Source organism: Alosa sapidissima, chromosome 9 (assembly GCF_018492685.1).
Source record: "Alosa sapidissima isolate fAloSap1 chromosome 9, fAloSap1.pri, whole genome shotgun sequence".
NCBI classification, from domain to species: domain Eukaryota; kingdom Metazoa; phylum Chordata; class Actinopteri; order Clupeiformes; family Clupeidae; genus Alosa; species Alosa sapidissima.
In genome coordinates, this window is record NC_055965.1 from 15,971,908 (window position 1) to 15,994,250 (window position 22,343).

At 43.8% G+C, this 22,343-nt stretch overlaps 2 protein-coding genes and 1 long non-coding RNA gene across 7 annotated transcripts in view; 1 reads left to right on the top strand and 2 right to left on the bottom strand.

The window, feature by feature from the left end:
• brat1 (BRCA1-associated ATM activator 1) overlaps window positions 1-22,343 on the top strand; it is a 25,679-nt gene continuing 3,336 nt past the window's right edge. Inside the window, exons 1-14 of one of the 2 annotated variants that reach the window (XM_042103196.1) lie at window positions 1-159; window positions 505-636; window positions 992-1,146; window positions 2,330-2,501; window positions 3,122-3,521; window positions 4,881-5,000; window positions 5,391-5,485; window positions 6,067-6,185; window positions 6,896-7,079; window positions 11,156-11,229; window positions 12,587-12,674; window positions 12,925-13,023; window positions 13,502-13,677; window positions 14,444-15,150. In XM_042103196.1, the coding sequence (XP_041959130.1) occupies window positions 150-159; window positions 505-636; window positions 992-1,146; window positions 2,330-2,501; window positions 3,122-3,521; window positions 4,881-5,000; window positions 5,391-5,485; window positions 6,067-6,185; window positions 6,896-7,079; window positions 11,156-11,229; window positions 12,587-12,674; window positions 12,925-13,023; window positions 13,502-13,677; window positions 14,444-15,136 (2,517 nt within the window). In that variant the 5' untranslated portion in view covers window positions 1-149 and the 3' untranslated portion in view covers window positions 15,137-15,150. Of the gene's footprint in view, window positions 160-504; window positions 637-991; window positions 1,147-2,329; window positions 2,502-3,121; window positions 3,522-4,880; window positions 5,001-5,390; window positions 5,486-6,066; window positions 6,186-6,895; window positions 7,080-11,155; window positions 11,230-12,586; window positions 12,675-12,924; window positions 13,024-13,501; window positions 13,678-14,443; window positions 15,379-22,343 lie in introns of those variants that run through there. The other variant, XM_042103195.1, reaches the window with a different exon arrangement.
• Window positions 5,006-15,228, bottom strand: LOC121718421. The gene is made up of 3 exons (XR_006033940.1): window positions 15,151-15,228; window positions 13,038-13,062; window positions 5,006-5,030 (listed from the first exon to the last, which is right to left on the bottom strand). It is a non-coding gene; the product is annotated as an uncharacterized LOC121718421 (long non-coding RNA).
• LOC121718308 (guanine nucleotide-binding protein subunit alpha-12) overlaps window positions 16,984-22,343 on the bottom strand; it is a 20,394-nt gene continuing 15,034 nt past the window's right edge. Inside the window, exons 5-6 of one of the 4 annotated variants that reach the window (XR_006033904.1) lie at window positions 19,630-22,343; window positions 16,984-16,998 (exon numbers count right to left, since the gene is read on the bottom strand). The exon at window positions 19,630-22,343 is cut by the window's right edge and continues 594 nt beyond it. The gene's annotated coding sequence lies outside the window, so the exon portion shown is untranslated. Of the gene's footprint in view, window positions 16,999-18,375 lie in introns of those variants that run through there. The other 3 variants (XR_006033905.1, XR_006033903.1, XM_042103297.1) reach the window with 3 other exon arrangements.

The window sequence follows — 22,343 nt, forward strand, 5'->3', positions numbered from 1 at the left end:
TTTCCGTAGAGAGGGAATCCAAACCGCAAGATTTTGAGTCGAGGACACATCATACGGTATCGCTAACATGCGGATTTCACATCTCCTGATGCATTTTACTTAATATCAGCGCGATCATATTCAGACAGTCAAACTCTACACCCCAGAAAATGGATCAAGGTAACGCTAAACTTTGTACTGTTTGTGCATTGAGATCTTCTGTGTGCTCCTAGGTTAGCATTCTAGTGGGATTTAAGTTAACTGAAAGGTAATGTTAGCTGACATACCAACTTTGAAACCGGGTAAGTGCTGCTGGCCTATGCAATTTTGCATCACGGTCAGCACACGTAATGTACTTTAGTCAGATAGTTAGGACTACTATTTGGTAAGGTAACGTCTGTGGTGGGTATACGTAGCTAGCTTGCTAGCCGACATATTGTGTTGGCATATGATTGGCAATATCTGAATGTTCGACAGGAACTCTGATGGGTTGTTGTCACTCAGTCTGCCTTTTTCCTTATCTAGGCACGATGGACGCCGACTGCATTGCGCTACTCCCCGGAGTCCTTACATTTCTGGCGGATCCGAAGCAATCTTTACCTGATGACACTTGTCTAGAGAAGCTGCTGGACTGGCTTACAAACATAATCAATGAAGGTAAATGGTGATGATTATGAACCTGTGCATATGCAGTTGATTTAGAAAGGGCTTACACAATGTCTTAAAACCATTTCTACTGCACGTGCAAGGTGCTGACAGGTTCTCATGTTCTTTGAGCAAATACAATTTCTGAATGGCTTCAGCAGGTTGTGTGTGATTTGTTTAAACAGCTAGTGGTTGTGTTGTGTTGTGATGTTGCAGTTTTGTGTCATGACTGATAAAGGCAGTCCAGGGAATGCAAAATGCTTCATAAACCTTTCCTTACGACTAGCCAAAACCTTCATCCTAGTCTGTTCTATAGTATTTATTAGTACACTGCCAGGAGTTGATTGCTTCCTCCATCTGCTTGTAGATGATGACCGGAATCTTCTTGACCAGCAGCCATGCCTCCTGGAGTTCATATCCAGCATGTGTGCATCAAAAACTACAGATCCCATAATCCTCTCCTTCACCCTCAAACTCACTGGCCTACTGGCTGCCACTGAGAGGGGCTTCAGTCGTTTAGAAGTGAGTGCACTCGCCTAATTTTTGTGAAATAGCAATCAAATGTTCTCTGCTTTCAAGTGCCGTGTAGAGTTCCTACAATTTTTAGTTATAACTCTATTTTAAGATGATGGATGCTACTCTATTAAGCTATTTGGTATTCAAATAGCATATGGGTACTATAACCAGAGACTTTCTAACGAGGAGACACCGCACTCAAAAAATCCTCCATAGAAATGCATGGGGTTAGTTTGTAACGCCAATATGGCAGTTGTCTACACATATCTCACCCCTTCCACAGCAATAAAAGTCGACATGTGAAAACATTATACCAATCATGTGGTGTGTTGTAAATACATCGTGCCAATCACGTACCGCTGGAGCGAGGTTGGTGTCGTAAAGCCTTGCGCACACGCATTTCTGCCCGAAATAGATGCCCAATAAGTGCCCAAAATGCGTTGCATATGGCCGCCGAGTGGAGGGACTTGCCTAAAAGGACTTTGCTATAATTAGATTCAGTTTTTATAACTGAGAGCGTTTAGCCTGATGTACCGTGCGTCAGTATGGAGACTCAGTCGGTCATGATAATTTTGCTCTGTTGTTTGACCATCATTCATCACCTATTCCAAAATGCTCCATAGTGATGAAAGGCTTGTACTGCTTTACGTTACAGTCTAGTATAAGTACATATACTCTTTTGATCCCGTGAGGGAAATTTGGTCTCTGCATTTCTCCCAATCCGTGAATTAGTGAAACACACTCAGCACACAGTAAACACACAGTGAGGTGAAGCACACACTAATCCCGATGCAGTGAGCTGCCTGCTACTGCGGCGCTCGAGGAGCAGTGAGGGGTTAGGTGCCTTGCTCAAGGGCACTTCAGCCGTTCCTACTGGTCACGGATCGAACAGGCAACCCTCCGGTTACAAGCCCGAAGCCCTAACCAGTAGGCCACGACTGCCCCAATGCCTGTCTAGTCAGCATAACCCTCGCCCAGTGTTACACCACTGTTTGTGTTCCTAATGGTACATTGCAGTTGCATTCGGAAGTCTGAATTTCCGACTCAGAAAGTCGGACGAAACCTCACCACCAACCCCCGACCTCGAAATCAAAGATGGTTGCCTCTGGCCCGTGCATCAACGGTGTGAAGGCTGTTGCACTGTGTGGTCTAAGCCTGGCTGACTGGTTGCTGTGTTTTTCCCTCCCAGGAGCGAGGCGTTGTGCAGGAGGCGTTTGCGTGCAAGGCCGAGGCCGAGGGGGATGGAGGCGGCGGGGGCGTGCGTGCGCAGTGGGGGGAGGCGTCGGTGCGCTGCGGCTGGCTGCTGGGCCTCAGGGCCCTGCTGCAGCACCACCCGGCCATGCTGTTCATCAGCCAGCGCGGTAAGTGGAACACACACACAGACATAGACATAGGCTTACACATACTTACACATACAAACAAAAAAGGACACACACACAGGCTTACACACACTTATACAAACACACACTCAAACAAACACACAAACATAAACAGGGACTCACACAAACACTAGTAAACGAGTAAACACAAGCATACTTCACACACAAAGAATGATGTGAATGGAAGCCAGGTCTAGGCCATTAACATGCTCCCAATCACCCCTATGTGCTCCAACTCTCACACATTATGGGTGATTTACTGGATGTTATAGTTAGACACATTTACAACAACCTCAACATATATTATGCATCTACCCCTTCTATCCTGCCTTGTACTAAACGGATGCCTGATTAGCTGGTGGAAAACAGCGCCAAAATGCACCAGGCAAGGTCAATGGTTACATTCCTAGGAAATGCACATAATTATGAAATGCAAATATGTGTGAAATATTTAATTATTACGCTTTACACCCAGGGGTACGCGATTTATTGCTCCATGATGCCTGAGACGCCAGTCATGTCATGTCATGTTCCAGTTTGGTTCTTTCCCTCGTCTTTAGTAAGCCTTCTCTCTTACATGTCCCATTTCTCCCTCCTAACAGGCCTCACCAAACTCATCCTCCAATTGCAGCGCGACAAGAGTCTCTTTGTCGCAGCCGCAGCCAATCAGCTCCTCGCTCACATCCTCAACTTCCCGCACCCACCAATGACAGAGCAGCAGCAGCAGCAGCAGGGGACAGCCCAAGAGAACGGGAGCTCGGCCCCGGAATGCAACACCGTCACCGCAGAGATCGTGGGGCATGTCGGGGAAGCCCTGGTGTCCCAGGAGCACTTCCGTGTCCTCCAGGCGCTGAGGCTGCTGGCTCTGAGTCTGCCCGGCTGCGGAGCTCCTCTGCTGGGGAGCGTGTGGAGGGGGGCTTTGGGCCCTCTGGAGGTGCTCCTGGAGGCTGGGATGAACAAGCTCTCCCTGCCCATTATGGAGGTCCTGCATGCAGCCTCCACGTGAGTAACACCAAGCGAGTCTGCAAGGCTACAAGCAAGAACGCCCACTAGTGTTTAAAACGGGCATTGCAGTCCAGAATCAAAACATTTGAGAGCATTACTACTACTACTACTACTAATAATAATAATAATAATAGGCTAATCTGGCAATCCAAAGGTGGAAATGCTACTAGCTGTGTGATTGGTAAATTAGCGGAGGGCGGCGCAGGAGGCCAAAACACAAAATATAAACAGTATTTGCTCGCTGCAAATGGAAGTTTGAATTGTGAATATCCTGGCTGTACCTTTGGTGTCATTGAAGCCAGTGTTTGAAAATAACTTTAATCTTTGATGGCATATTATGGTAATTTTATGATTTATTACAATAAATGTTATATCACTTGGGCAAAGTGCAAAGTCTAAAGTCTAACTAAAGCTTGCTTAATAACTATGCAAAATCTATTTGCAAATGTAATACCATGAGAAAGATGCTAAGCACAAACAGTGGTGGCTCAGCTAAAACCTGTCTCACACCACATGATGCTGTTAGCTCATGTATGAGAACTTTGCTCATTGCCTTGCATTTAAATTAGGGCCCATTCTATCATTCTATGTAAGATAAGATAAACCTTTAATGGTCTCCCAACGGAGAAATTTGCATTGTTATAGCACTCAACATAGGAGGCAATATACAACATACCTCCAGAATATACACACACACACATACTGTCCAGCCACCGCAACTCAGTAACATTGAACAATTACACGTTGCACCCTACTTAGAGCCCTGGTAGGATTCAAGAGGGGGGAGATAAATAAATAACTGCACATCCTACATTACTGGCTAATAAATACAGGCAAATGGTGAATAATTGAAGAGAATAAACAAATAGGCTACCTATAAAGTTAAAGGCATTCAGCAGAATCCAGGAATTTACAAAAGAATAAAAATAATTCTAAGGGGTTTCTATGTTGTGCAGTCTAACAGCAGTTTAAAAGAAAGACTTACAATGTCTCTCCTTCACACATGTGGGATGAAGCAGCCTCTCACTAAAACAGCTACTCAAAGGAGCCAGAGTCTCACACATAGGATGCTGCTCATTCCCCACCATGGACCTCAGTTTTGCTAGCATCCTCCAATCTCCCACCACCTCCTACTGAGTCAGTTTTTAATATTATATTGCTTTGAGCTTTTCCTCTTTCCAAGCCCCTTCATTAGTTCATTTTATATGAGAATAGATCGGTATTCTAGTAGTTGACAGTAATTCATCATTGTTGCAATAACCTTGACATTTATTCTTAAATGAGAGTTTGAGTGTTGTGGTTTCGTTTGATGAGATTAGATGGTGTAAGTATTGCTTCCTGTTCTGTTTGCTCCAGGACTGAGCTGTTCAGCCAATCAGATGCCAGAGTGGAGGAGCTGATGAGGGCCACTCTGAGGGTGGGGGAGCCCAAGACAGCCATCCAGTGTGCCTCAGCCATCACACGCCTGCAGCACTGGTACACACACACACACACACACACACAATCCTGTAGCACTGGTATAAAACATGCACACACACATACACATGTCTGCAGCACTGGTAAAACACACACATATACACACACACACACACACACACACACACGCGCGCCTGCAGCACTGGTAAACACACACGCACACATACACTGTGTATTTTCTTTGGGGATGCACAGTATCATTGAGGCAACATTGGCGAAAATGAGATTAAAAATATCAGCATATTGAATATTGGCAGGAATCTGATATCATGCTTCCTTAATTTCCAATTAAAAAAAAATAAATAGTTTATGTTTAAACTAAAAATGGATGTTTTAAAAATTTACTTTTTTATTTTCTTCTTTCTCTCTCTCTCTCTCTCTCTCTCTCAGCTCAGAGCCATTAAAGAGGTTGGCGGTGGGTATAGTTCTCCAGCCTCTGGAGTTCATCACTGGTTCTCCTCTCCAGATACTGCCTAACGGTTCAGGTAACCTACACTTCATATGCCACTCTCCCCTCAACAGTTAATCATGTGCTTACGATACACCACCTACATCTTAGTGGACCACCTTGAACGTTAGTGCAGCGATTTAGCACACTACCGTCAAATCAGTACACCACCTTGTACTAAGAACAACTTACTACACTGTCTTCAGCTATGTAAGACAGGGATATTCAATTAAACTTCAGCGAGGTCCATTTACGGAAAATGTACTCAAGCAAAGTTCAGGAGCATCATTATGTTTATTATTGTTGTAATGTGTTTATGCGTTATGGTAGTAGGGTCTGTAGTAAAATAGAAAGAGATACTGGGAAGAACGGGGAAAATTTCAATTTCATAAATGTAAACATGTGATGCATTGCACCAGAGTTAGCCTTGGGCTAATTTACATCTGAAAAGGATTTGTTGGTATTATTTCCCCACCACGTTCAAAAATGCACTATAGATATAGAATATAACAGTATAGTATAGTATATAAATATATACAGTATAACACTAGCTAGTACATTTCCAGTCAGGTGGCATTCATAGATCTCAAATGTGCTTTTGGGTTGCCCTCCAAACAGGGGATGCTAAGCAGGCCAACAGCCACCAGCCTGCCCTGAGGGAACAGCTTTGCCAGAAGTCTCAGTGTATCTCTCTGCTGTCTCTGTCCCTGAGCAGTGTGGCTGAGCTCAGTCTCGCAGTAAGTAGTCTGCTTTTCTTGGTTTATATCTAACAAGGGAGGCTACACCATGCACGTAACTGAAGAGTTCCGTTCGCGAAGCGTCTGCTACAACAATTGGCTACACGAGACGTGATGGGGGGGGGGGGGGGGGGTGCATACGTTTGGAAAATTACAGCAAAATAAACTATTTTTACGCTATGCGAACAGAGCGCTTCAGTTGCAGGATCCGGTGTATCCCCGGCTTTATACCGTATATTATATTAAATATCTATTTTGTCAAGCTAGGATAGTATTCTTACTTGAACATGGCCAACTGGGATGCATTCAGACACTGCAACCATGTAGCCAGTTCTTACTGCATAAGAACTGAGTTGATATTTAAAAGACAGTAAATATAGTTCTGCATGAATGACACCCGGCCTACTTTTTTTTTTTTCTCGAAAGTATGTGCCGCTACCATGTCTGGTGTAGCCAGTGCCATTGATCATAGTGGAAGCTATTTAGTTACGTGTCCACTGCAGCCTCCCTGTTACTTGAGTACACTGTAAGGAGTAAAGAAACGGATTCCTGCCAGGCATGATCTTATTTGATGTAATACCACTTACTCACTCTTAAACTGAATTCTCAAGTCACTGTCAATAGTTTTTTCTACTAAATGAAACGTTGCAAACGGTAAATATTCACCAAATATTTACTCTTGTACTCTGTGTGATTACCTTCTATCCCAGAATTCCCTGTTTGTGGACGCCTCAGTGGAGGCTGTCACAGGAGCGGTGTTGCAGCTTCTGAAGGTGGGTCTCGGACAAAGCCCCTCCCCCTCGCCGCCCAACAAGGCCTACATCCAACTGATTGGCTGCAGCAGGGTCCAGAGGTGTGGTTTAGATGCCCTGATCAGCCTCAGTTCCTGTGAAGGTAGGTCACATGACTCCACACATCACGTTCAAACTCCCAATAGACCTCTCTATTCGCCTACTGTACAAGAGAAGTTTGCCTACAAAAAGGACCCAAAGCTACCATCTTTGCCCATATAAGGAGATCCGGAAGCAATAAGTAGTATGTATTACCACATGATAACACACAGCTAATAAAAAAAAGAATATTTTGATTTTGGTGTGTTTATCTGTCCTTCACTAGCCTGACGTTGTCAAATTCTAGTCAGAATACGAGTCTGATACTGCTCCATTGGGATGTAATTATGGGGCGTGTTTCAACCGATACAGGGGGGGAATGCCTCTGCACTCAATTGGATAGACCTAGCCAATCAGAGCAACAAAATAGCTTACCGTGAGATGTAGGAAGAACACACGAACCATCCTTCTTCTCCACAAATGCCTTAACATTCTGGTATTTTGTAAAACGTATTGTGCCGTCAATATCTCCTACAACACTCATTAGCGAAATCTAAGAGATACGTAGTAGGGTAGGCTATTAGGAAAAAAATGATAGCCTATATCCTCTCCGTTTTTAAAAGTAAATCCGTTGAACACTGATATGCTATAAACAGCTGGAAAAGGCTGTCACAAATTCCTCGAACAGGTTGGTCAATCAGAGATTTCAAACGAACGAGGGAACCATGTGTTTTCCCATATCTCAACTTTTTCCCACAACTCAAGTTTTCAGAAATAATCGTTTTCAGTGATAAAACCTCATTTAAATAATATGCATTTTCCATATGGGGTCTTAGGCCCTGTTTAGACGACAACGAAAGCGATGCAACCGGTGATGTTGTTCTGCGTTTGACTCTGTCATTTAGACGCAAACGGAGGTTTTATCCCCCCCGCAAACAGAGTTTTTAAAAACTCCGGGCTGATCGTTTTTTTTGGGAAAAATCCGTTTGTTCGTTTGTGTCTAAAGAGGTACAAATGGAGATTTATGTGACGAGGCGGAGATACAGTATTTAGTCAGTTCAAAAGATAAAGAGGAAGTTATTCGTTGCAGTTGTTAATTTTTTCGGGATTCTGATTGGATAACATGACCTTGAGCTTCTCCTTACACTGCCACGTACAGGTTTGGCATGCTCTTGAAGGCATATTTCTATTTCTTGAGGAAGCTTAAGTCTTTTAATGTGTACACTAAGATATTACAAATGTTTTATCAGTCTGTGGTAGCAAGTGCAATTTTCTTTGCTGTCATCTGCTGGGGTAGCAGTATCAGGGCCAGTGACTCTAACAGACTGAACAAGCTGATTAGGAAAGCAGGCTCTGTGCTGGGGACTATTCTAGAGCCTCTAGAGTTGGTGGTGGAAAGGAGGATGTTGCAGAAATTGTTACACATCATGGACAATGCATCACATCCCCTACACAGTACACTGGCAAAACAACAAAGTGTTTTTAGTTGGCGCTTTCGCCAACTCCGTTGCAGTAAGGACAGATATAAGAAAACCTTCTTACCCACAGCAATAGCACTTTACAACGACTCTCCTTTGAGTAGAGAGAGACAACTTATCTTTTAATCTTTTATATCTAATATGGAGGCAATTGTCTTGATTTATGTCTTATTAGGCAGTTACACTTTGGTACTTGGATGTGTATGGTACCTTGACAGCTACCATATGCTATGTCTTGTGGGTGAAAGTAATTTATTGTTGTAATGTATGTGGACTATATGTGTGCGTGTGTGTGTGCTTGCTGTATGTTCTTAAGGCTGCTGAAACAACTGATTTTCCTGTGGGATAATTAAAGTATATATATCTATCTATCTATCTATATACCCGGGTTAGTGTAAAGGAAAACTTTTCTGAAAACTGACAGGTGTGCTTGTTGTTATTTTTGAAAACGGAGAGGGTGAAATGTCCGTTTATGAAAATAGCAGCATGTGTAAACATAGCATTACAAGCCATCTGTCTCCTAGCCACAGCATTTTTGTTGCAAACATAATCAACCTAAGCGTGCTCAGATGACGTGATAGACAAGGTGCTGTTGCTCACCTGTCCATCATCGCAAAGCCCGATTTGATTGGTCCGCACAGCTCTGGTGCGAGCATAGTTGCTCCACAACGGAGCAATGCCAGACCGAACTTCCCGATCCGTTGTGGGCGGGACTAAGTTCGGCTGGCACCCAGGCTAGTCCTTCACATGACCATTGGCATTTACCATCAAAATGGTAACACTACAGAACTATGGCCTGATGTACTAAGAATTACCACCAAATTAGCACCTGTTTCTGACGTTTTTTGCACCATAAAACATGGCATCATATGTGTACAAAACGGATCGCACGTGGATCAAAGCGTACTGCTAATGGAGCGCAGAATGGCTATCTGCGTTTTTCTTACTCATGCATATGCATTTATGGGGGGGTTGAGGGAAAAGTGGGAGTATCACGCACATGGGAGATAAAGCGTTAATAGCGATCGATTAGGTATTCCGCCATATGTATGAAAACACGTCTGCACGTCTGTTTTGTGCTGCCTTTTAAAAGCAGGTGTAGCCTAATCCAAATTGCGTTTAAATCCGTCAATTAGGCCTAGAGGAACTACCAGAGACAACAGAATCAGTATTCAGAGCTGCAGTTTTTCTTCATGTCAACAGCAACCTTAACTTTTGTTTGTTTGCACTTTCACGTCATCCACTTCCCAATCTGCTAGACTAAAGTCTGTCATAGTTTTTTTTTTTTTTTTTAAGTGAAGTAGAACTACTGCTCTGGGTCGCGTTTCCAAAAAAGTTTCTAACTAAGTTAGCAACTTTGTTGGTTGCTATGCAATTTCCCATTGCCAACCAACTAAGTTGCTAACAGGCTAGCAACGATGGCTTTGGGAAACGCGCCCCTGTATGTCGCTGCTTGTTGACAACTTATTATCATGTATGATTGCCAAAAGTTTGATTCTTTTTAATGTCGCCATCGGTTAACTCCATTCACTTCTGTATTTTGTGGTTGAATTGTAGCCTACCATTCAGCTATGGGCACTGCAAATTGCGTTAGCCTAGAGTGACAGGTAGTGATGAGCGCTGTTTACCGTAATGAAGTGCAAGCTTGGTAAATTCCACTCAATTCGCCTTATTCACGCAGCGGCCATTGTAAACCAAAACGAGGCTACAGGGGCTGTTTCCCAAAGTTGAGCATGCTTCCTTGATAGAATGCTGCCTTGTGAGTCAGGTTCGACGAAGATAATAGAGTTCTTGGACTCTACTTTGGAACAGACTAGCTAGTGTGGACAAGCAGGTCACCGCGGTTCCGCCTGAGTGCACCCGCTTTTAACTGCACGATTCTCTTTCAGTGGTTGCGCTGCTCCGATGCATGTTAACGCAGAGGGTTATGGGTATTTTTGTTCACCTGAGGATCCACAGATGCATCCTTGAAAATTCTCAGAATGAAGGGAGCGAATTTCGGAGTATTGTTGACATTGAAACAGTGCTCGGCGGAGTTCGATGACATGGCGTCCTTCAAAAGGCGTTGAGTATGCTTCCTTGACTTTGGGAAACGTCTAGGGTACACAAACCATAGGATTGTTGTGTTCTATGCATTCACCAGTAGGTGGCAAAAATGCATTGATGATATAGTAAGTGTACCCTGTAGTGTAGATTTGGTTTACACAATGGCCGCCGCGTGAATAAAGTATATATACTTTTTTGATCCCGTGAGGGAAATTTGGTCTCTGCATTTAACCCAATCCGTGAATTAGTGAAACACAAACAGCACACAGTGAACACACAGTGAGGTGAAGCACACACTAATCCCGGCGCAGTGAGCTGCCTGCTACGACGGTGGCGCTCGGGGAGCAGTGAGGGGTTAGGTGCCTTGCTCAAGGGCACTTTAGCCGCGGCCCACTGGTCGGAGGCAGGATTCTTATGACATCTCTGTAGGTCTCATTATGTATTATTATCTTTATTATAATTTGTTTTATTTTGTACAGCACAGTGAAAGTAGTGTTTTAAATGTGCTTTACAAATAAAATGCACTTGCTCACTTGCTTACTTTTTGACGCACCAGTGGCAGCCATCTTGTTTTGCCCTGTGCCCTAACCCAGTCCACCTGGTTCCTCTCCCCCAGGTGTCCGATGCCTCAGGCAGGAGGTGTTGGACCTGCTCCACCAGTGCCTCCAGCACCCCGACTCCGACCCCACGGTAAGGCAGCCTCCTCTCACGCTCCCCTTTAAATGACGTGCTAACTAAAAATGAGTTTGTTGACTTTTGGAGGAAAATTAATTGTTTAATTGACAAATTAAAATAATTTAAAAAATATATTAATAATTTCGATTAATTGAGCAATCGACAAATCAGTCGTTAAATAAATCGATTTAAAAATTGTCGTTAGTGGCAGCCCTACTCCTTACACACTAAATGGTGGACAAAGTGCAATGGCAAGGTCTCCAGCACCCGACTCTGACCCCACCATAAGGCATCGTCCTCCTTACACACTTGTCTAAATGGCGGGCTACAACTACTATAACTCGGATATTATCAAGGCACTCAAAAGCAGTTTATTTTGAAGGGGGAACCTCACTAACCACCAACAATGTGTAGCACCCACCTGGGTTTACTAAAACTGCCGGGATTAACTGATTATTCGTCAACATCAACATTTTTAATCGACACACAATATTTGTAAATTTTTTTGCTATAAGTGAACTAAAATAAGATTGTCGATTTATTTATTTATTTATTTATTTATTTTTTGTGGTAAATATTAAACAAGTAATAGTATGAGTCGATGGATTAAGCGATTTAAAAACGTTGTTAGTGGCAGCCCGACTCCTTGCACGCTCTGGGCCCTCAATGGTGTGCAAAGGGGCAAAGTTCTCATGCACGACACAGCTGACTCATCGATGTTTGTGGTTGAGGTCTTGCCTTCGGTGTTAAATTAGTCCACAGTGTTAAATTAGCTCTGTGCATTGCTTATCACTGTCTCTCTCATGGCCCTGGTTGTCTCTACATCTGTGTCTGTCTATATGTGCTGCTTGCACACACACGTAAACAGATGGGTGCAATGGGATGTGAAGGCATTGGATGTGCATTGTTATTATTTGTGTAGGTGTTTGCAGGTGTTGTGGAAATGCTTGCAAGTAAGGCGTGTAAATCAGGTTTATAGGCCAAGTATACTTGCGTATACAAGGAATTTGGTCTCTGCATTTATCTCATCTGTGAATTAGTGACACACACAGAGCACACAATGAGCACACAGTGAGCACACAATGAGCACACAGTGAGGAGTGCTTGTGTGCACCGGGGCTTGTGTCTCATTTAGGTCATGTAGAAGACGATGTGTGCACTAGCCTTAGTTTGGTGTGTGTGTGTGTGTGTGTGTGTGGGGGGGGGGGGGGTTGCAGCAGAGACAACAGCAGAGACAACAGCAGAGATAACAGCTGTAAAGTGTAGATCAGTGTTTGCCTGTGCTGTGGATGTGCATGGACTCACTACAGGAAGTGAAAATAATCTCAATATGTCTTAATGTGTGGTGTGTGCCTGTGTGTGTGTGTCGCAGGTGCTACAGAAGACCTTGCAGGCGTTACTGAAGTGGATCTGTTTAGACTCCTCTGACTGTTCAGAGAAAACACACTTCCTCACTCAGAGTAAGCCTACTGCTATTATGTCATGCAGAATGAAACTATAGAACTACAGAACTTTATTACAAGGAAGTGTGTGTGTGTGTGTGTGTGTGAGAGAGTGTGTGTGTGAGAGAGAGTGAGCTCTTTACCTTGCCTAGTCACTGTCTAGGTAGGGTGACTGACAGTAACACCTGAATACTCTTATTTTTATATTTAAATAGCTGAAACTATTATGAAAGTATGAATTACAATACTTAGTGTGTGTGTGTGATAGGTCTATTCCCAGCACTGATGAAGCGTGTGTGTGACATGCATTGGGAAGTTAGGGACTCTACTCTGGAGTTCATCACTCAGCTCATCGTAAACTCTAGCGGTAAGTTTGTAAACACACACACACACACACACAGCATTTCTGATTACTGGTTGTGTGAATGTGTTGTGGGAAACATCTTGTCATCTGGGCAGAAATAGGAAGTGATGTAGGTGTCTGTCGTTAACGCCCAGTAAAAACCCTGTGTCTGTACACAAGATGGGTGCAGTCATCTTATTGGTTAGGAAATCTCTTGTCTCAGTCAACAGTTTTAACCATTACTGGAGCTATATTCATAGACTGACGCCTTTTGTTATCACTTGGATTTACATGTATTAATGTAGCGAACACTATGGTGATTACATTATATACGTTATAGTAGCCTCATAATCTGTCTTTTTATCTATCTTTCTTTCATCTTTCTCTTACTTTCTTTCTTTGTTTCTTTCTATCTTTCCTTCCTTCCTGATTCCCGTTTGTCTCTCTCTCTCTCTCTCTCTCCCCCTCTCTCTCCCCCCTCTCTTTCTCTCTCTGTCTCTAGACTCCGTAGCCTTTAGCGGTGCTCTGCGGGGCAGTGGCATTGTCTCTCTGCTGCTCGCCTGCCTGGATGACTCGGAGGGTTACGTCAGAGCCAGCGCCATCAGCGCCCTGGGACAAGCAGTGACTGCCGCTCAACACCAGGGGGAGACAAACACAAACTCACACCATAGCCTGCCGGTGAGCCGCATCTTTACCCAGGAAGAGACCTACGCAGCACTGAAGTCAATGGTTTAGTTGAGAAGTCATAAGAGTTAAAAGGGTTTTTATGTCTGTGAACTGTCTGTGTCTGTGAACTGCACTAATGTCATTTTTAATGTAATTCAACTAATCCTGCTCTGGGATATGCACAAAACATAAGTATAAGTATAGTATATATACTCTTTTGAGTAAAGTGAGGGAAATTTGGTCTCTGCATTTAACCCAATCCGTGAATTAGTGAAACACACACAGAACACAGTGAACACACAGTGAGGTGAAGCACACACTAATCACGGTGCAGTGAGCTGCCTGCTACAACAGCGGCGCTGTAGTGGGAGCAGTGAGGGGTTAGGTGCCTTGCTCAAGGGCACTTCAGCCGTGCCTACTGGTCGGGGTTCGAACCGGCAACCCTCCGGTTACAAGTCCGAAGCGCTAACCAGTAGGCCACGGCTGCCCCCATGGATGTATTAGAATAGACTTTTTACTAAAGATGATAAATATTATTTATATAGTAATACATATTTTTTAATATTTAATTAACTTATATATTAATACACAGCAGTTGTAATACGGATGACACCCATTTGAAGACTACGTACTAATACCGTATTGTGTCCATGATCTAATCTTTCATATGAAATCCATGTTTATGCTGTAGTAGCATTAGCAGTAATTGTGTTTAGCGGAATGTTTAGGAATGTGGCGTGTTTTAAACCCAGTTTCCTGTTTCCCTGCGCTCCTTCAGGAGGAAGTCCTGACCCGTCTGCTGGCCATCTTGGCTCAAGACACAGAGGGCTTCCCCCGCCGCGCCGTCCTCAAGACAGTCACCAGTTGGCTCTCCAGGCCGCGCCCCCCTCCCGACCTCGACCAATCCCTGTCTGCCCTGCTGACTCTGGGCATTGACGACTTCGACTGGGAGGTCAAAGTTCACACCCTGGAGCTGGCCGAGACGGTAATGGACAAGACGCTGAGTCGTGGCTCCCTCACGGAGGCCTTGGAGAGGCTCCAGGAGTATGGGGTGTTCGGTGTCCTCTTCAAAGGTCTTCTCGACTGCGACCGGCCAGTCGCCCAGAAGGCCTGCCAGCTGTTGCTCAAGCTCCGAGAGGTCCTGGAGGTCAAAGGTGAGTCGGCGGGGTCGCCGCCCGGGGACACGCCCACGTTCCATCTCCAGAGCCACCAATGGGGCGAGGACTTGCTGAGGAAGTGTAAGGGTGTCAACGGCGATTCTGATTGGCCCGGAGAGGGGGTGCCGGCAGGTGATTGGCCGAAGGGGGAGGAGGTGAGCCTGAGGGAGGTGGTGGGGCGGCTGGACCTGGAGGGCATGAGGCAGGCGCTGGCACGGAGTAGTGACCACGCCATGGCATCACCGCGCTCACTCATGGAGGACATCCTGGCCGTAGCACAACAGAGCGACGACAACGCCGTGGACTGCTACTGAGGACACACACACACGCAAATACACATTCTCCTGCATGCAACTAAAACATAAGAGTAAAGGCACTTTCAGTAACGACTTACAACATCTTACAATAACTTTTTGACTTGGAGCAACTCGGATTCACACACTCATAAAAGCAAGTGCATTTTTTTAATCTGTCAAAAAAGTATGATGTCTTCCCTGTGACGCACCCTGTGCTATAATTTAATGCAAGCATGATAATAAAGATGTATTATTTTGAATGGAGCCTGATACTGTGCAGTATGGAGCACAGAACATTGCCAGAATTCTCTCCATATATATTATTATTATAGAGATGAAACTTATATATATATATATATATTAGATGAAACTTTAGTTTATGAAACTTAATTGCCTGAATTATCTTTCTATATGGACCATTATTATATGAAATGTAACTTTATGAAACTTTGTCAAAACTCGTCCATATATATATAGACTATTATTAGAATAAACTTTAGTTTATGAAACTTAATTAATTGCCTGAATATTCTCTCTCTCTCTCTCTCTCTCTCTCTCTCTCTCTCTCTCTCTCTCTCTCTCTCTCTCTCTCTCTCTCTCTCAGAGCTATATACAGACCATTATTAGATTAATCTCTGTGGTTACAGAAACGCTGAAATAAAATGACATTCCAGGTTCACTGATTTAGAAAGCACTTGTGTCCATAGCCGTACAGGGATGCCACAAGAAACCTTCAACTAGTAATGTGCTCTCGCAATTGGGCAACATGAATGTGCATGTATTGTTTTGAGTAGCTTTTCTTCAGGAATGAGATGTTTCATCACTTTTCCTTCCGTAGTTCAAAGGTCATACAGATATTCTGTTGCAGAGAGCATGTTGTACAGTGTGTGTATGTGTGTGTGCGCATGTGTGTGTGCGCGCATGCATAAGGGTTCTCTTTGTGCTCGGTTGGTTCTTTCTGAGTCATGACATTCTGAAGTGCACCCTGTAGGGTACATCTGAGGGTACTGTTGTTATCTATACTGGCCCTAGATGCCCTCCACCATCATGAGGATAATAAATGTGGCCTTAGATGCCCTCCACCATCATGAGGGTAATAAATGTGGCCTTAGATGCCCTCCACCATCATGAGGGTAATAAATGTGGCCTTAGATGCCCTGCATCATCATGAGGGCAATACATGTGGTGAAAGAGCTTCTCATGAGATGTGGTATTAAGATAGAGGTTAAGACGTAGGTTGTAGAATGTCAAAATATTAATTTCATAACCAGTGCAACCATGCTCTGGTTGTTCATTCTTTGTGAGGACACTCGGAGGCACAAGTCACACATACACACTCGGAAATGTGCAAATACACCCAGACACTTGTAAATGTGTGGAGACCCTGATTCAGTCTAAACGTGTGTGAATGACCGAGGTGACGAGTGGTCAAGTCAAGTGTGCTTGCGTGTCCTTCACAGACAATCGATGTGTGAGGGAGCAAGATAAACTAGAACGCAATACACACCTTGAGAATGCTCCTAAACACCCGAATACTGCCATACACACACGTACATACACTCGGAGAAATAAACACTTTCACAGTATTCACAAAAAGCTTAGCCTGAAGGCACTCCAACAAGACACACACATACACACAGAGAGAACAATACACACATATTCAGACATTTCAAGGCACTCAAGACAAATACATGCAGACACACACACACACACTGAGAGAAGTGCACAGGCATTAACAGACACTGCAGAGGCGTGTAGAGACCCTGACTCACCCGAGGCAGTGTTTACATAGACACTGACTAACAGCTGTACTACGCCTGCAGAGCAAGGGTCAGTCTCGGGCCGCCTCTCCACACACACACCTCTACACACACACACACCTCCACACACACACACTGGAGTGAAGGAGGAGGAGAAGACGCTGTCCTGTCATGAGATTCACACTCTAATGTTCTGCACGTGTGTGTGTGTGGGCGTGTCAGTTCATCAAGTGTGTGTCAGGTCAACGAGTCATGAGGTATGGGTGTGCAGACCCATTCATAAGGATGGGAAAGGGAAACCACAGCATCAAAAACATTCAGAATCAATTTAACGGACAGCGGACCTCCTCAAAATAGTGACCCTGAGGCAGACAGACAAACTGTAAAGGTGTGGGTGTTTTTGTTTGCTGATTCATTTGTTTGTGTGTTTGTTTGTTTTTTTGTCAAACTGTATTGACTATAAGAGGGGATGGAGTAAGCGAGTCTAGTCTGGTTTGTCCTGGCTGTCTGCCTTATCAAATCTCAAACCCATGAACCCAAAGCTTCAACGAGTCATACCCACACACACACACATCCTCTACTCACAGTCATAGATGAGTTGGCCTAGACCTGTGAGCTCTGAGTATGTGTTGTGTGTGGGGGGGGTTAACAGCCTGGTTAGCACTAGTTAGCTATTGAAATTCTCTCACGAAATGGTCCTGAATATTAGCTGTGCCGCAGCGTCCTAATTTGCCATCACGATTGGTAGCAATAAGGAGACACAGCAAGTGGGAGAAGACATAAAAGACTTTTTCACCCCAATGATCCTTTGCCAATATAGGCTACTGGCACGCTATTGTTCTATTGGCCGGTACTATTGGCATAGTTACAGGCCAGTTACTGGCCTGTGTGTTTGTGTGTGTGTGTGTGTGAGAGAGAGAGAGTTGGAAAGAGGTAAAAGGGCCCATGAGTCACTCAGATCTCCCCCGGTTCTCCAGAAGGCGCGTTTACACAAGCCCACCGCCTGAACCCTGACTCTCCTCTGAGGCAGGCAGGGGAGGGCAGACGCAGCAGGGTGGCATTGACTCACCATGGAGGAAGAGTTCAATTCAAACCAGAGGTACCAATTCAGATAGAGAATGGTGGGTTTTTTTAACACTCAAGACAGGCACTAAACACTAGTTTAGTAGTAGTATAGTAGTTACATGAGTGAACATGATTTTAAATACACTCCAGGCAGGCACTAAACATTTGTTTAGTAGTAGTAGTTACATGAGTGAACATGATTTTCAAAAGCACTTAAAGTAGCATGTAGCTGTGGACACCAATTACTCCAAACTTTGGTATCACTTAATCACTCTTTAATTCACATGCTACTCATGGGAGCGTGCAAGAAGGTAGGACAGTGACCTACCAGTACTCTGTGCCATCTTGTCTCTCTGTGTGTGTGTGTGTGAGAGAGAAACATGAGTCATTCAGACCCCCCACTCCCCCAGTTCCAAAGAACACACTTTCACACAAATGTACACTGAATTTATTCCATTTTTTTTCTTCCTTTTAAAAACACACACACAAACGAGTGGAGCTCAAACATCTGTTTCTGATGTCTCTATTTCTGTTCCCAGCACAAAAAAGATCTGTGTGCGAATCCCAAAACTAAAAGATTCATGTTTAGCTCTGTCTGCCTGGCACACCGACACAACTTTGAAACCACAGACGAGCCTAGATAGTGTTTTGATCCTCCTAATACCAGTGCAATGTTAAAATGCAACAAAAGAAAAAACAAAATGGTGGGAGACATAGATTTCGGTTTGCCATATGGACATTTTGACTGCCCATTAATTTCCCAGCTAAGCTGCTACAGAATGCATTATTACAAACTGTAGATAGTAGCAACTGTATCTATATATATTTAAAAAAAAAAATAAAAAAAAAAAAAAAAACTCCAAAACATTAAAATGAAATACAGAGAGTGGCACATGAAAAATAACACCTTAAAATGCAGCATATCTTAGTATGACAGAGTACGAGAGGAAGGAACAATATGTCAGTTCACCAATACCTGAAGTACAAGAAAGAAAGAAAAGTGGAAAAATAAGAAAGAAAGAAGGGGTACAAAGAAGACCAAAGACAGCATCTCTTTTCATGCTAACTAATACCTGCAGCGGGAGATGGAGGGAGAGAGGTGCAGGGGCATCTGTTCATATGCTAACTAATACCTGCAGCGGGAGATGGAGGGAGAGAGGTGCAGGGGCATCTGTTCATATGCTAACTAATACCTGAGGAGGGAGAGAGAGAATTGCGCTGTTTGATGTTCATATTTCCAGCTGCTTAAACAACTCTTCACTTAAAATGCAAAGTAGTACTATCCAAGAGAGAGAGAGAGAGAGAGAGAGAGAGAGAGAGAGAGAGAGAGAGAGAGAGAGAGAGAGAGGAGAGAGTGAGTTGAGTGGAGTGTTGGAGGAGTTGTTCTTATTGTTGTGCAGCTGATGAGTGGTGACTCAGGTGGCGCTGGGTGCTGAGTGATTCCGTGCTCTTTCCTGCATCCCGGCTTTGTCTGGGAGGGCCCCAGACACGCACCACTTCCTGTGTCCCAAGAACACGCTCCTACAACCAGCAGAGACCAGGGACTCTGACACACACACAATCAGACCATTGTGTTTAGGCTGAGAGAGCGCCAAACTTGCTCTCTCTCGCTCACACACATACACACAGGCTCTGATGCAGATACACACACACACGTGTCACGCGGACACATAGACATATGTGTACACACACACACACACACACACCCTTGAGGACAGCCCAGACTGCAGCTGTTTGGCCCTACTAAAGTCAAGTGAAAGACAGCTCCATGTGTAACTAGATATGTGTTGCCACACAGAATTTAAATGGAGAGCTATATCTCACAGCGAACAAAACGTCTTCTAACAGCCCGAGAGGGTCACTCCCATACAGGAGGGAGATTCCAAGTAGGTGGTTTAGTGACAAACCTGGTCCAGTTAACTCTGACTAAGCCGTAAACCTCCTAGTAGAGAAGCCCTTTGTCTTCACAAAAAGAAATGTTTGCGGAAAACTCCAAGAAAACAGAAAACTGTTTGCGAGCGTTCGCCTATGTTTGCGAATTTGGTTGAGTTAAGTGGTAAGCCTCCTAATAAAAAAAAAAAAGCCAAGTACCGGTAGGTGGTTTAGTGGTTTAGTTTAACTCTAAGCAAACAGAAAATGGCCTGCAAACTGTTTGCAAACGTTTGCCTATGTTTGCGAATTTCAACGCACCTCTGGGTGAGTTAACTCAAAGTGGTAAACCTTATAAAAAATAATAAAAAAAAAAAAAACGTAGAAAACTGTTTGCAAACGTTTGCGAGCATTGGCCTGTTTGGGAATTTGACCTCTGGGTGAGTTAACTCCGAGTAAGTGGTAAACCTCCTAATAAAGAAACCCAATGACTGGACATACAAGGCAATGGAGCTGACAGGACTCGTCATGGGCCCAGAGCCTCATAAGTCCCTCCTAATGTCTCTGACCTCTCCTTCCTTTCATGTTCACTTCAGATCGCAAAATAACGACACAAAAAAGCCACCCAAGTCAAACAATCACCAGCAGTCTGAACACAGTTTTGCTAAAAGTCTATTGAACAAACTAGTCCTGTTAAGACCCTTAACCCTAGCTTACTAACTTGGCTCCAACCCTAACCTGGCTCCAGCCTGTCAAGTACAACCTTTCCCTACAACAAAAAAAAACAAAATGAAACGAAAATAAAATAGTTAAAAATTACGACAACAAAACCTACTTTGACCTTTCCGTTTGGGGGAGGGGGGAGAACATCGGTCAGCAGACTTTACAACCAGTTGCCAAGACGATCATCTCATAAGGCACCACCACGTGACAAAAACTGAAGCTCAAGAACACTGCTGGTGAAAAGGGGGAAGTGAGAAATGAAATCGACCACCGAAACTAACAAAGACATGTGAGAAGAAGTAGGAAATGTGGTTGTCATGTCACACATACACACACGTGATGCATACAGTCTAGAGCGGCTTAGTCTTTCACATACAGATACTCACACATACACACGGAATTGGGGTGCAGAATTGTACACGTACACACACACACACACACACACACACACACACGTGCTGCATGGAGATAAACTGTGTGTTCTTTGATACACAGGAGGCAGGGGTCCCAGACAGCGTAATACTCTTCACAGATTACCAGTGACAGGAAATGAAAGAGGACAAAGAATCTAAAAAGAATTTTAAAATATGCATGCTAATGCATTGTGACATGTGTGACAGGTTCCCCAAGGTGAGCTGCTTTTCCATCTTACACAGGTATATGAGTGTGAGTGTGTGTGTAAGAGAGAGAGAGATAACGATAGAGAGAAAGAGAGAGAGGGCAAAAGAGAGTGTGTGTGGTTGTGTGTGTGTGTGTGCGCACACCAACTTGTTCCGTCACAGTAAAAACAGTTGTCAGCTCACTTCATGGCCAGGCTGAAAGTAACACAACCATATGTGCTACACACATAACCACACAAGTAACAGACGCATTCGTAGGTGTGTGTGGGTGAGAGAGAGAGAGAGAGAGAGAGAGAAAATAGAGAGAAAGAGAAGTAAAAGAGGGATTTTATACCAGTGAATTATGACATGTACTGTATATTCAACTCTAATACTCGGAGTTAAACCGACCATAAAAGATTTAAGAATATTTAAAAAAAAGTGTGTGTGTGTGTGTACAGACGTATGTACAGCACGTCAGCTTAACAACTCAAGTTCAAAGAGCTCAGTTACATCAAATAAGTGCTCTTCAGTAAGTGCTTTCCAATAACCACGTGTGAGCAACAGATTTAAAACCAGTGAAGAAAGTCAATGGCATTTGAATCAGTGAATATGAAATGCATATGGTTGATGTGTACGACACAGTTTGTGTGTGTGTTTGTGTGTGTGTGTGTGTGTGTGTGTGTGTGTGTGTGTGTGTGGTGTCGTGTGTCATTCAGATTAACTCTTTAGAGAGTGTTGATTAGAGTAACTGAATGGGTCTCTCTAATGACACATTATTTTTCACAGTAATAAAGCGAAGGTTGGCTTAATCCTAGACCCAGCCTTGGCAGACACCCCCTGGTACCCGTGAGTGATTATGACCCATCTCTCTTCACAAGCTAGCGATTTGTTTTTTTGTCCGTTTTCATTAAAATTATCAAAATGACTCTCTACACGGATAGTAATATATACACGCATACCCTCATAGACACATGCTGCTGTCGAGTGTATTCATAAAGGACTGGGATATGTACTGTAATCGTCTATTTGTATGTTGGTCTTGCTGGCCTTATATCCAATGGCAAAACCTTTTCCTGACTAGAGGCACACTAGTCTGCATTACTGCAATGTGGCAACTGTAGTCCTTTCCCAGACAACGACATGCTGGGATTTATAGTTTTTTTTTTCTCCATATTAATGTAGTTCAATTAAAGGAGTTCCCCCACT